Source organism: Mauremys reevesii, linkage group 3, assembly GCF_016161935.1.
Source record: "Mauremys reevesii isolate NIE-2019 linkage group 3, ASM1616193v1, whole genome shotgun sequence".
NCBI classification, from domain to species: domain Eukaryota; kingdom Metazoa; phylum Chordata; order Testudines; family Geoemydidae; genus Mauremys; species Mauremys reevesii.
In genome coordinates, this window is record NC_052625.1 from 110838391 (window position 1) to 110850190 (window position 11800).

General features: G+C 39.3%; 1 protein-coding gene across 1 annotated transcript; it reads left to right on the top strand.

Annotated features, from left to right (window-relative positions):
• The first annotated feature begins 7956 nt into the window (after positions 1 to 7956).
• LOC120401711 (trace amine-associated receptor 7a-like) lies at positions 7957 to 8994 on the top strand. The gene has a single exon (XM_039531883.1). It carries the CDS (start codon positions 7966 to 7968, stop codon positions 8992 to 8994), a length of 1029 nt encoding a protein of 342 aa, XP_039387817.1. The 5' UTR covers positions 7957 to 7965.
• The last annotated feature ends 2806 nt before the right edge of the window (positions 8995 to 11800 follow it).

Here is an 11800-nt window from a genome sequence, read left to right on the forward strand (position 1 = left end):
ACTCAACAGAGTTTTATACTGCAGAATGTTCAGTGAAACTTTTCATGACCAGCCCCTGCAGCAGGGTCTGTAACTGTACTGAAATCAGTAGAGTTATATTGGTGTAAAACCAATGTGAAATCAAAATCAAGCCCAAGATCTTCAGCTAGCAGAGAGCAGGATAATGTCTCTGTTGTGCCATCTAGTGGGTAATAATGGGTAATCTGAATATTTCAACTGTAAGAAAAACAAGCAATACAAATAGCAGCATAAAAATAATTGCTAATCAAAATGAAATATTAAACCCACAATCAGCATGCATACAGAATTTATGTAGCGTATGATAGCACCGATACATGGGAGTGCCATTTTTATTGTTTTTTATGTATGAAAATATCAAAAAGCACCTATCCCTGCTCAACTGAATTCCAAATAGCTGGCATAAAGACCTCACCTAAACCCTGCTAATCTACTTTGTTCCACCTCTGGGATGACTCCTCTCTGGCATGCTTTAATAAATACAGTAACTCCTCACTGAAAGTCATCCCGGTTAACGTTGTTTTGTTGTTACATTGCTGATCAATTAGGGAACATACTCATTTAAAGTTGTGCAATGCTCCACTATTACATTGTTTGGTTGCCTGCTTTCTCCACAACTGGCAGTGTCCCTACGCTCCCCTCTCCCCACAGCGCCTCCTGCCCGCCAGCTGACCCTGCGGATCAGTGCCTTCCCCCTTCCCCCCACCTCCTGCCCGCGGCAATCAGCTGGCTCTTAGCATTTAGGAGGCAGGAGGGAGGGGGGGAAAGCGACGACTCAGCACGCAGGCTCCCCCTCCCTCCTGAACACTGCAAACCAGCTGATTGCCCCGGGCAGGAGGTGGGGGGTGTGCTAGGGTGACCAGATGTCCCGATTTTATAGGGACAGTCCTGATTTTTTGAGCTTTTTCTTACATAGGCTCCTATTACCCCCCACCCCGTCCCGATTTTTCACACTTGCTGTCTGGTCACCCTAGGGGGGAGCGAGGGGGGCCTGCACACCAAGTCCTACCTCCTCCCTCTCCCTCCTGCCCCCTAAATGCCGCAAGCCAGCTGATTGCCTTAGGCAGGAGGCGGCGGGGAGGAAGGGGGAACCTGCACCCCAAGTCCTCGCTCCTCCCTCTGCCTCCTAAACACCGCAAGCCAGCTGATTGCTCCGGGCAGGAGGGAGGGGGGAGGAGCGAAGACTCAGTGCGCCTCCCCCCTCCCTCCCCTGCCTCCTGCCCGCCGCAATCAGCTGGCTTGCAGGGTTCAGAAGGGAGGGGAGGGAGGGAGGAGGAGCGAGGGCGCAGTGTGCAAAGTAAAGGGGGAGAAGGTAGGAGGGAGAAGAGGTGGGTCAAGGGTGGGAGCTTGGGGGATGGGGTGGAGTGTATGGGCTGAGGGTTGAGCCCCCTGCCCCCGGCAAAGTCAGTGCCTGTGCTTGCAAGAACAGCAAGAGGAGCAGCCAAACAATCCACCCTCTTCCACTCTCTGACTCCACCGAGCTTCATACTCAGTGATGCTTGTAGTATTAAATTGCATCTTTAAAATTGTATAAAACATATACCTCTATTAAATTGCTTGTTTAATATAGGTATAAGTTTGAAACAATTTTAAATTGCTTGTTTAAAATTGTTTAAAATGTATATAATGCCTTTTGTCTGGCAAAAAAAATTCCCTGGAACCTAAGCCCCCCCCCCCCCCATTTACATTACTTCTTATGGGGAAATTGGATTCGCTTAACATTGTTTCACTTAAAGTCGCATTTTTCAGGAACATAACTACAATGTTAACTGAGGCGTTACTGTATGACTAAACACTATCGCATTATTTAAAATTAATTGAAGAGAGGGCACAGTGTCTGAAACAGTCAATGAGATGGAAGAGTGTTGCGGAATGAGTATTGATATCAGAACTTCAGCTAATGCTTTTTTCATATGTTTGGGTTTTTCTTCTTCTAAATTTTTGAACTTCCTCTTAGTATTATTCATAGAATCATAGAACTGGAAGGGACCTCAAGAGGTCATCTACTCCAGTCCCCTTAACGCAAGGCAGGACTAAGTATTATCTAGACCATCCCTGACAGGTGTTTGTTTAACCTGCTCTTAAAAATCCCCAATGATGGAAATTCCATAACCTCCCCAGGCAATTTATTCCAGTGTTTAACCATTCTGACAGTTAGGAAGTTTTTCCTAATGTCCAACCTAAACAGCCCTTGCTGCAATTCAAGCCCATTGCTTCTTGTCCTATCCTCAGAGGTTAAGAAGAACAATTCTTCTCCCTCCTCCTTGTAACAAACTTTTATGTATTTGCAATTGTGTTGTGTATTGTATTATGTATACAGTGTTCTATTGTGATAGAACCTAAGGGCTCCAAGCAGGGATCATGGCTTCACAGTGCTACTCACGAACACATAGCGAAAACCAGTCTCTGCCCTGCAGAACTCAGAGGTTAAGTAACATCTATGTTACTCTGTCATATTTACATAAGCATAACATATATTTGGAAGGGTTTTTCTCTTTTTTTTTTATACAACGGACATTAGACTCTGATTTCAGACTGTGAATGAACACTTTAACTATTCTAAAAATTAAAAAGGCAGTGATGAGAATGTTAAGGTTCTTGATATCCCGAATAGGAAACAGTAATAAAATTGTAGAACTGCCTAGAAGCCTAAGATGACTTGGAAGAGAAGATAGTGGGTGGAAACAACTGTCATTTAATATTGAAAAGACAGCACTACCAGGCTCCTGCACTCAGAGTTCCCAGGTTCATGCTCTGCAGTCACAGTTTCACAGTAAGGAAGAGGAGTGCAAGACTGGAATGGTGAATACTCCATCTGCTTTCTTGTGCTTTCTGAGAGAACAGATACTATTAATTTAATACTAGATTATAATATGAAACAATAATAGAGCAATGTCCATTGGTTGCAATTTTGTGACTGAGAAGATAAAATGGTCCTCCAGAATTAAAGAAAGGCAAAGAAAGAAAAATAAAAAATTAGTTATTCAGTGAAATTCATCTCTATTCGTTAGGAAGCACTAACAATACTGAAAAAAGAAATGTTTTTCTATCCCTTTAAAACCTATATGATATCATTATTTATCAAATCAGTAAAATAAATATTAATATTTATACTTATATATTACTGTCAGCCAATGCCAAAAAGATTAAGGAAAGTGTTGGTCTTCTACTTGGCGGGGAAGGAGAGATAATAACTGATGACATCCAGAAAACTGATGTATTTAATACCTATTTTGCATCAGACCTCACTAAACAGGTTAATGGTGACCAGATACTCAACTCACTTAATATTAACAAGAGGGAAGGAACACAAGCCAAAGTAGGGAACGAAGAGATTAAAGAATATTTAGATAAGTTAGATGTACTCAAGTTCATCTTAGATACTTAAGGAAGTAGCTGAAGCAATCTCAGAACCACTCGCAATTATCTTTGAGAAATCCTGGAAGATGAGTGAGGTCCCAGAAAACTGGAGAAGGGCAAACATAGTACCTATCTTTAAAGTGGGGAACAATGACGACCCAGGGAATTATAGACCAGTCAGTCTAACTCTGATACCTGGAAAGATATTGGTACAAATTAGGGCTGTAGCCTAATCACAGCTAACGCATGCAATTAATCATGATTAATTTTTAATTGCAATTAATTTTTTTGAGTTAGTCACATTGTTAAACAATAGAATACCAATTGAAATTTATTAAATATTTTGGGTATTATTCTACATTTTCAAATATATTGACTTCTATTTCAGCACAGAATACAAAGCGTACAGTGCTCACTTTATATTATTTTTATTGCAAATGTTTGCACTGTAAAAATGATAAACAAAAGAAAGTATTTTTCAAATCACCTCACACAAGTACTGTAGTGCAATCTCTTTATCGTGAAAGTGTAACTTACAGATGTAGATTTTTTTTATTAAACTGCACTAAAACTGTACTAAAAAACAAAACAATGTAAAACTTTAGATCCTACAAGTCCACTCAGTCCTACTTCTTGTTCAGCCAATTGCTAAGACAAACAAGTTTGTTTACATTTATGGAAAATACTTCTGCCTGCTTCTTACTTACATCACCTGAAAGTGAGAACAGGTGTTTGCATGGCACTTTTGTAGACGGCGTTGCAAGGTATTTACGTGCCAGATATGCTAAACATGCATTTGTCCCTTCAAGCTTCAGCCACCTTTCCAGAGGACATGCTTCCATGCTGATGACATTCATTAACAAAATAATGCATTAATTAGATTTGTGACTGAACTCCTTGAGGGAGAATTGTGTGTCCCCTCTCCTGTTTTACCCGCATTCTGCCATATATTCATGTTATAGCAGTTTCAGAAGATGACCCGGCACATGTTTGTTTTAAGAACATTTTCACAGCAGATTTGACAAAACACAAAGTAGGTACCAATGTGATATTTCTAAAAATAGCTACAGCACTCAACCCAAGGTTTAAGAATCTGAAGTGCAGTCCAAAATCTGAGGGGGATGAGGTGTGGAGCATGCTTTCATAAGTCTTAAAAGAGCAACACTCAGATGTGGAAACTACAGAACCCGAACCACCAAAAAAGAAAATCAACCTTCTACTGATGGTATCTGACTCAGATGATTAAAATGAACATGCATAGGTCTGCTCTGCTTTGGATCGTTACCAAGCAGAACCCATCATCAGCAAGGACACATGTCCTATGGAATGGTGGTTCAAGATGAAGGGACATATGAATCTTTAGCACATCTGGCATGTAAATATCTTGCAACACCAGCTACAACAGTGCAGTGAGAACACCTATTCTCACTTTCAGGTGACATTGTGAACAAGAAGCAGGCAGCATTAGCTTCTGCAAATTCTCACCAATCTTGTTTGTCTGAGCGATTGGCTGACATAGCACTGAGCAGACTTGTAGGCTCTAAAGTTTTACATTGTATTATTTTTTAATTCAGTTACTTTTTGCACATAATTCTACATTTGTAAGTTCAACTTTCATGATAAAGAGATTGCACTAGGGTACTTGTTTGAGGGTGAATTGAAAAATACTATTTCTTTTGTTTTTTACAGTGCAAATATTTGAAATATAAAATAAATATAAAGTGAGCACTGTACACTTTGTATTCTGTGTTGTAATTGAAATCAATATATTTGAAAATGTAGAAAACTGACAGATATTTTTAAAAATGGTATTCTATTATTGTTTAACAGTGTGATTAATTGTGTGATTATTAAGAATAACTTTTTTAATCGCTTGACAGCCCTAGTACAAATTAGGAAACAATTAATTTGTAAGCTCCTAGAGGATAATAAGATAAGGAATAGGCAAAATGGATTTGTCAAGAACAAAGCATGGCAAACCAACCTAATTTCCTTCTCTGGCCTACTGGAGAAGGGGGGAAGCAGTGGACATGATATATCTTGATTTTAGTAAGACTTTTGACACAGTCCCACATGATGATCTCGAAAACAAACTAGGAAAATGTAGTCTACATGAAATTACTATACGGTGAGCTGAAAGGCCCTACTCAAAGAGTAGTTATCAATGGTTTGCTGTCAAACTGGGAGGGCATATCCAGTGGGGTTCCGTAGGGGTTATGCCTCGGTCCAGTACTATTCACCATTTTCATTAATGATTTGGAAAAGGGAGCGGAGGGTATTCTTATAAAATTTCCTGATGACACCAAACTAGGAGGAATTGCAAGCACTTTGGAGGACAGTATTAAAATTCAAAATGACTGACAAATTGGAGAATTGGTCTGAATTCTACAAGATGAAATTCAATAAAGACAAGTGCAAAATATTTCACTTAGGAAGGAAAAATCAAATGCACAACTACAAAATGCAGAGTTACGGACACCTTGGAAATGGAGGCTGTCCATAACTCTGAAATGTTTGTAACTCTGAACAAAGCACAGTTTGGGCTCCAGATCCAGCAGCTGACACTCCAGGCCAGGATTCAGCGGCAGCTAAGCTCCCTACTGAGCCCTGGAATGAGTTTGCAACCTTGTACCCCTCCTTGGGCAGAGATGTGTGTGTGTGTGTGTGTGTGTGAAAGAGAGAGAGACAACAGCAGGTCCCCCTCCCAGCGGAGTTGGGTAAAAACAGTGTGTCCCACTCCTGGCTAGCAGAAGAAGGCTAAAAACAGCACGTCGTCCTGCTGGCAGGGCTGGGGGGGAGGGGCGAAATTAAGGCTTCAAAGATGGGAGCAGTTCTCCCATTGACATAGGTTATCCACCTCCACAAGAGGCGGTAGCTAGGCTGATGAGAGAATTCTCCATCAACCTAGTGCTGTCCACACTGGGGGTGAGATCGCTTTAACTGCGGTAGAGCTCAGGGGTGTGGATTTTCATACCCCATAGCAATGGAATTCTACCAACATAAGTTTGTAATATACACCAGGCCTTAGGGCCTGAACACCACTAAAGGATCAACCTACATTTCTGAGGAATTTATAAGCCCTGGAAAATATAGGTTTGGAATGGAAGCACCATCTCAACCATACTTCTCCACTTACTCAAACTCTTGGGTCCTGTCTTCCTCCATATTATATATGGCCCACAGCTCCTTTGCCCGCACCAGCACAGCAGATGCACAGTCCTCCAGCAAGTGGCCTATAGGGCAGATCAGAGCTTGTTCCACCAACTCTACACTTGCAGAAATCCACGGGGCAGGGGAACTTCTGCTGCAGGCTGGGGATAGGCCAGAGGAGAGAGGGGGGATTTTGGCAGCCTGGCTGGGTGTAGTTAGGGAAGTTCTGCACCCTGGCTATTCCAAAGCCAGAAGGCCTATAGAAGCCATGGCAACAAGAGTGCAATTTAGCACCCCCTGATTTGCACTAGGGTCTACACTGGATGACAGCAGACACATCGGGATGACACAAGCTGCCTCAATCGTTCCTCCATTCTTAGCACTAGAATGAGTTTGGCCCAGAGTGTGGAAAAATGGCCAAAATATGAGAGAGACTGAGAGAGAGACAAAGAAATAAAAATACCCCACTGCAAGATTAATAAAGGTGGGACAGATTTTCTTTAACACATGTACCATTATCTATGACCTTAGATTCCTCAGTCAGTATTCCTGACAAAGCAATTTACAGTAATATTGAGATAACACCTGTTTGCTGTGGGAGCCAGTTAAATTTGCCTTCAAAAATAAAGGAAGGTTCTGATAATGAGACTTAGTTCAAACATATGCATGACAGTATATATTTAATTGAAGGACTGTCTTGTGATAAATCAAAGTAGATTGCTTAATGATGGGTTTTTTTCAGACTAAGTATCTGTCAGTGATTACACCCTTTACTAGGGGGATTTCAACATATGGGATGATCACTAAATTTCCCTTGTGTTTGCTGTTTTTCCCCTCACCCTATCCCTCATTTTTCAGAGGACAGCATGCAAGTACTTTCTCATTAACTTTGCTAAAACAACTCCAAGGATATAGCACTACTGAAAACAGGTGTCTCTTCTTGCCTTCTATTCACATTTTAATCTAGGGCTATATCTGAAGAAAAGCTTCTCAAAAGGTAAGGCATTAGGAGTCCATCCAATTAAAGTGAAGTCAATGGGAGTTTTGCAATTGACTTAATAGAAATATCAGCCATCAAGGAAATTTAAATATAAGTAGGTAAAAATAAACTCTATATTATAGCATAGGAGAAACTTTTCAATTATTAAGTATATTTCTTACTTTTTTATTTCAAAATGCCATTGAAAGCTGTAGTTACAAGAGATATTTTGCTATGTTTTATTTACTGTCTATTTACATATACACTTTTAGTATATTGATGGACATAATACAACAGTTTGGAATTATTGTCCTTCCCTCATATCAACTTTAATTCTCTTTTTCAGAAAGACTTAACTTAAAAACTGAAGAGCTTGACTAATCGGTGCCACACCATTACCATTGGTATACAAACGCAAAAACTAAAAAGTTCAGAATAGTTAACAACAAAAGCACAACATGACTTCAGCACTTCTTCAGAATGAAGAAGCACAATATTGCTTTGAGAATATTAATGGATCTTGCTATAAAACATCATTGTCTTCTGGAATCCGGATAACTTTGTATGTTGTGCTTGGTTTTCTGACAATTCTAACACTAGGTGGAAACCTAATGGTAATGATTACAATAGCTTATTTCAAACAGCTTCACTCTCCTACAAATATTTTGCTTGCCTCCTTGGCGTGTGCTGATTTTTGTTTGGGTCTGACTGTGCTGCCCTTCAGCAGTATAAGATCTGTTGAAACATGCTGGTATTTTGGGGAAACATTCTGTAGATTTCACAGTTGTTTAGATGCATCCTTTTGTTATTCATCAATATTTCACTTGTGCTTTATCTCTGTTGATCGCTACGTTGCTGTTACTGATCCTTTAATTTACCCTCTCAAGTTCACAGTGCCAGTTTCAGGCATGTTCATAGCTGTTGCCTGGATATTTTCATTAGTATACAGTTTTTCTATTGTCTTCACTGGGGCTAATGACAAAGGGATACAAGAATTAGTAAATGCCCTCTCATGTGTAGGGAGCTGTCAACTTGTCTTCAACAAAACATGGGTGGTTGTATCTTCTCTCCTTTATTTCATACCTTTTTTTACAATGATAGCACTTTACAGCAAAATCTTTGCTGTGGCTAAACAACAAGCTAGAATGATAGAGATGATGAGCAACAACACCCAGTCATCTGGTAATTACAATGACAGAGTTAGGAAAAGAGAGAGGAAAGCTGCTAAAACCCTGGGTATAGCTGCGATTGCTTTTTTGGTGTGTTGGTCACCCTTTTTTATAAATGTAATAATTGATGCTTTTCTTGACTTCATAACTCCATCCCTTCTCTTTGACATTATGGTTTGGTTCACTTATTCCAACTCTGCCATTAATCCTTTGATTTACTCTCTCTTTTATCCTTGGTTTCGAAAAGCAATGAAAGTGATTGTGAGCTGTAAAATGCTCCGGCTTGACTGTTCAACAATGAATTTATTTATAGAATGAAAACTTATCCGATCCTGCATAGAACTACTCACCTCACATTTCACAGTCATTGTTCTTTTCATAAAATCTGGCTGTTTATTTCTTTTTCTGAATGAAATATTGTCATATTGATTGTATGCTTTGTATTACTTTTTATCATTGTGAAAAACTCGTTTATCACATGATATCAAGACAATTAATTTACAGATACTGTTAATTTAATACTAGATTATGCTATGAAATAATAGACCAATGTCCATTGGTTGTAATTGTGTGAGTAAGAAGATAAAATGGTCCTCCAGAATTAAACAAAGCCAAAAAAAGAAAGATAAAAAAAATTTTTTTTCCAGTGAAATTCTTCTCTATGTGTTAGGAAGTACTAACAATACTCGAAACAGAAATGTTTTTCCATCCGTTTAAACCCTAGATGGTATCATTTACCAAATCAGTAATATACAAGTATAAAATATTAATATTTATATTACTCTCAGCCTATGGGTGTTCAAAATATTTACTTATACTACTGAATTAAGTCCCCCAACATCCATATGGAATGGATATTATCTCATTTAAGGGATAAGAAAATTGAATCTCAAAGGGAGAAGGACATTTAACTCTCTTAGGCTCCTTTGAAAAACCCAACCAAAGAGATTAAGGATTCAATCCTGCTACTTTTTAAATTGGTGTCAAAACTCTCATTGACTTTTAATGGGAGCAAGAATAAGCCAGCACTGACTTGCCCATATTCACACAGGAAACGTCTGGCTCTGTGCCTTAACCAGAAGACCAACCTTTCTCTCAGGGAAGTATTGAGTAGAAATAAGACTCTTTCATGTGCACAAGGATCCCTCTCACAAGGGAGGGTTCTAGTAATAACAGACACTAAAATAAAACAATAACCTAAGGTGAAATCCAGATACCAGTGAATTCAGTGGTAAATCTCCCATTTAATGGGACCACGATTTTACCCCTGCTGTTTTGAGAGAAAACTGTCCTTTCCATTACAGGAGAAAATCCAATCACAGAACAGTCTCCTGTGTCACAGCAACATTCTAAGGGCTTATCTATTCTTTAAAGTTATTTTGGTTTAAAATAAGGTGTGAATTTAAAGTGCAATAGCTAGCTGTTCTGCAATATCAATTCCAGTAAATCTCCCTTGTAGACAAGCCCTAAGATATTTACTACTGGCGGCAAGGGATGTGGATTTCAAACACTTGCTACAGAAGCCCTGGACAAGCCAGTTGTCAATGAGAAATATTTGTTAGTTTGCAATATTCCTCTATAACAACAATAACTGCTTATTATCTGGTTGGCTAAATTTTAAGTGAAGTAGGAGCATGCCATTGACTGTACTGTACCAGGCAAGTTAACAGTGTATCACATGAACTAACTAGGATTTTGTTAATAACTTCTAAAAGTTTAATTTACAAATTCCAAAAAAAAAATTTTTTACATTCAATTTCCGTGGCAGATCTTCCCTGCCTGCTTCATTCTGTATAGGGTGAAACTCTTCCTCTGCCTGAGGTTAACAACAAGAAATTAATAATAAATTTCAGTACAAACCTTCTCCCCTCACTTGGCAGTTCTCAGGGTGCTCCCTGTAGGAATTCTCTGTCCCAAGCCATACAGCCCTCTGCCTAAAGAGCCACTCCTACTTCCTTTACACTCAGAGTAGAGATAACAAGGCATGCACAACAGTGACATGGTGTCAGCAGAGATAAATTAGCATCAGGACAGGGGAAAAACTGTGCTGCCTGCTTATATCCAAATCATTAATGAGAGCATGAGACATTATTTTATAAATGTCCAACTGACTCAAGGCTTTAACCAACTTCATCAGTGGCTTGCAGCCTCTGTGAGAAAACGTACTTGGCTACACATAGGAATAGGATGACGACTGACTTTTAGTATTCAGTTGAATAAATAATATCTATTCCCCCTCTCATGGCACAGCCTTTTGTCTAGGATAGGCAGGTATACTACTTCATCCTGCCCCCTTTGGAAGCAGCCACCTGTAGCCTCTTCACTGGTTTCTACCCCTGTAGCTCACAGAAGTGCAGAACACCACTTTTCTGCAACTCCACAGGTAAATCTTGCAAGATTCAGTATTTGAAAACTATGGTACATTCTGAGACATAAATACTGGGGAAGCCCATAGCTCAGGGAAATATCCATGCAGCCACAATGTCAGGATCCACTGGCTATTCCTTTATTTCAAAATGTTTGTGCTAGCTGAACAATAGACTTGAATTAGTCTAACAAGCGAAACCCAGTCACGATCACAAAAAACATACAAGTAATAGTGAAAGGAGAGAAAAGTAAAGCTCTGTTAGTATCCAGGGGAGATTTTCTGTAGCTTTGACCACCACCTTTTTAACATAATAGATGTATTTTCTTGATCTGACAGTCCTGCTGATGCTTGTGGGCTGGTAATTTTGTTAATTATAAATTCTCTGTGAGCCTTGTGATTTATGCCAGCTTTTATCTTTGTTTAAGATGCAGTGCAAATAACTCCTAAAATGTAAATAACTGATGATTGTTGAAAACTGAATTTATTCCAGACTGAAAATCTGTCTAGATGCTGTGTTTGTACAATATCTAAATCCTTGTCTGCTAGTTACCCTTGGGGCACGTTTCTACTCTTCATCTCTTCTAAAACTGTGTTTTTTCCTTTTTTCCAGGTGAAATAAAGTAAAAGTAAAATATAAAGTCGTAGTGATTTTGTAGCATGATTAAGAAAAATTAGAAGTCTTAGACAGAGTGGGGCTGCATTGTGGTAGGTACTATACAGTCAAACAGTAAGTGACGGTTCCTGCCCTCCCAAAGA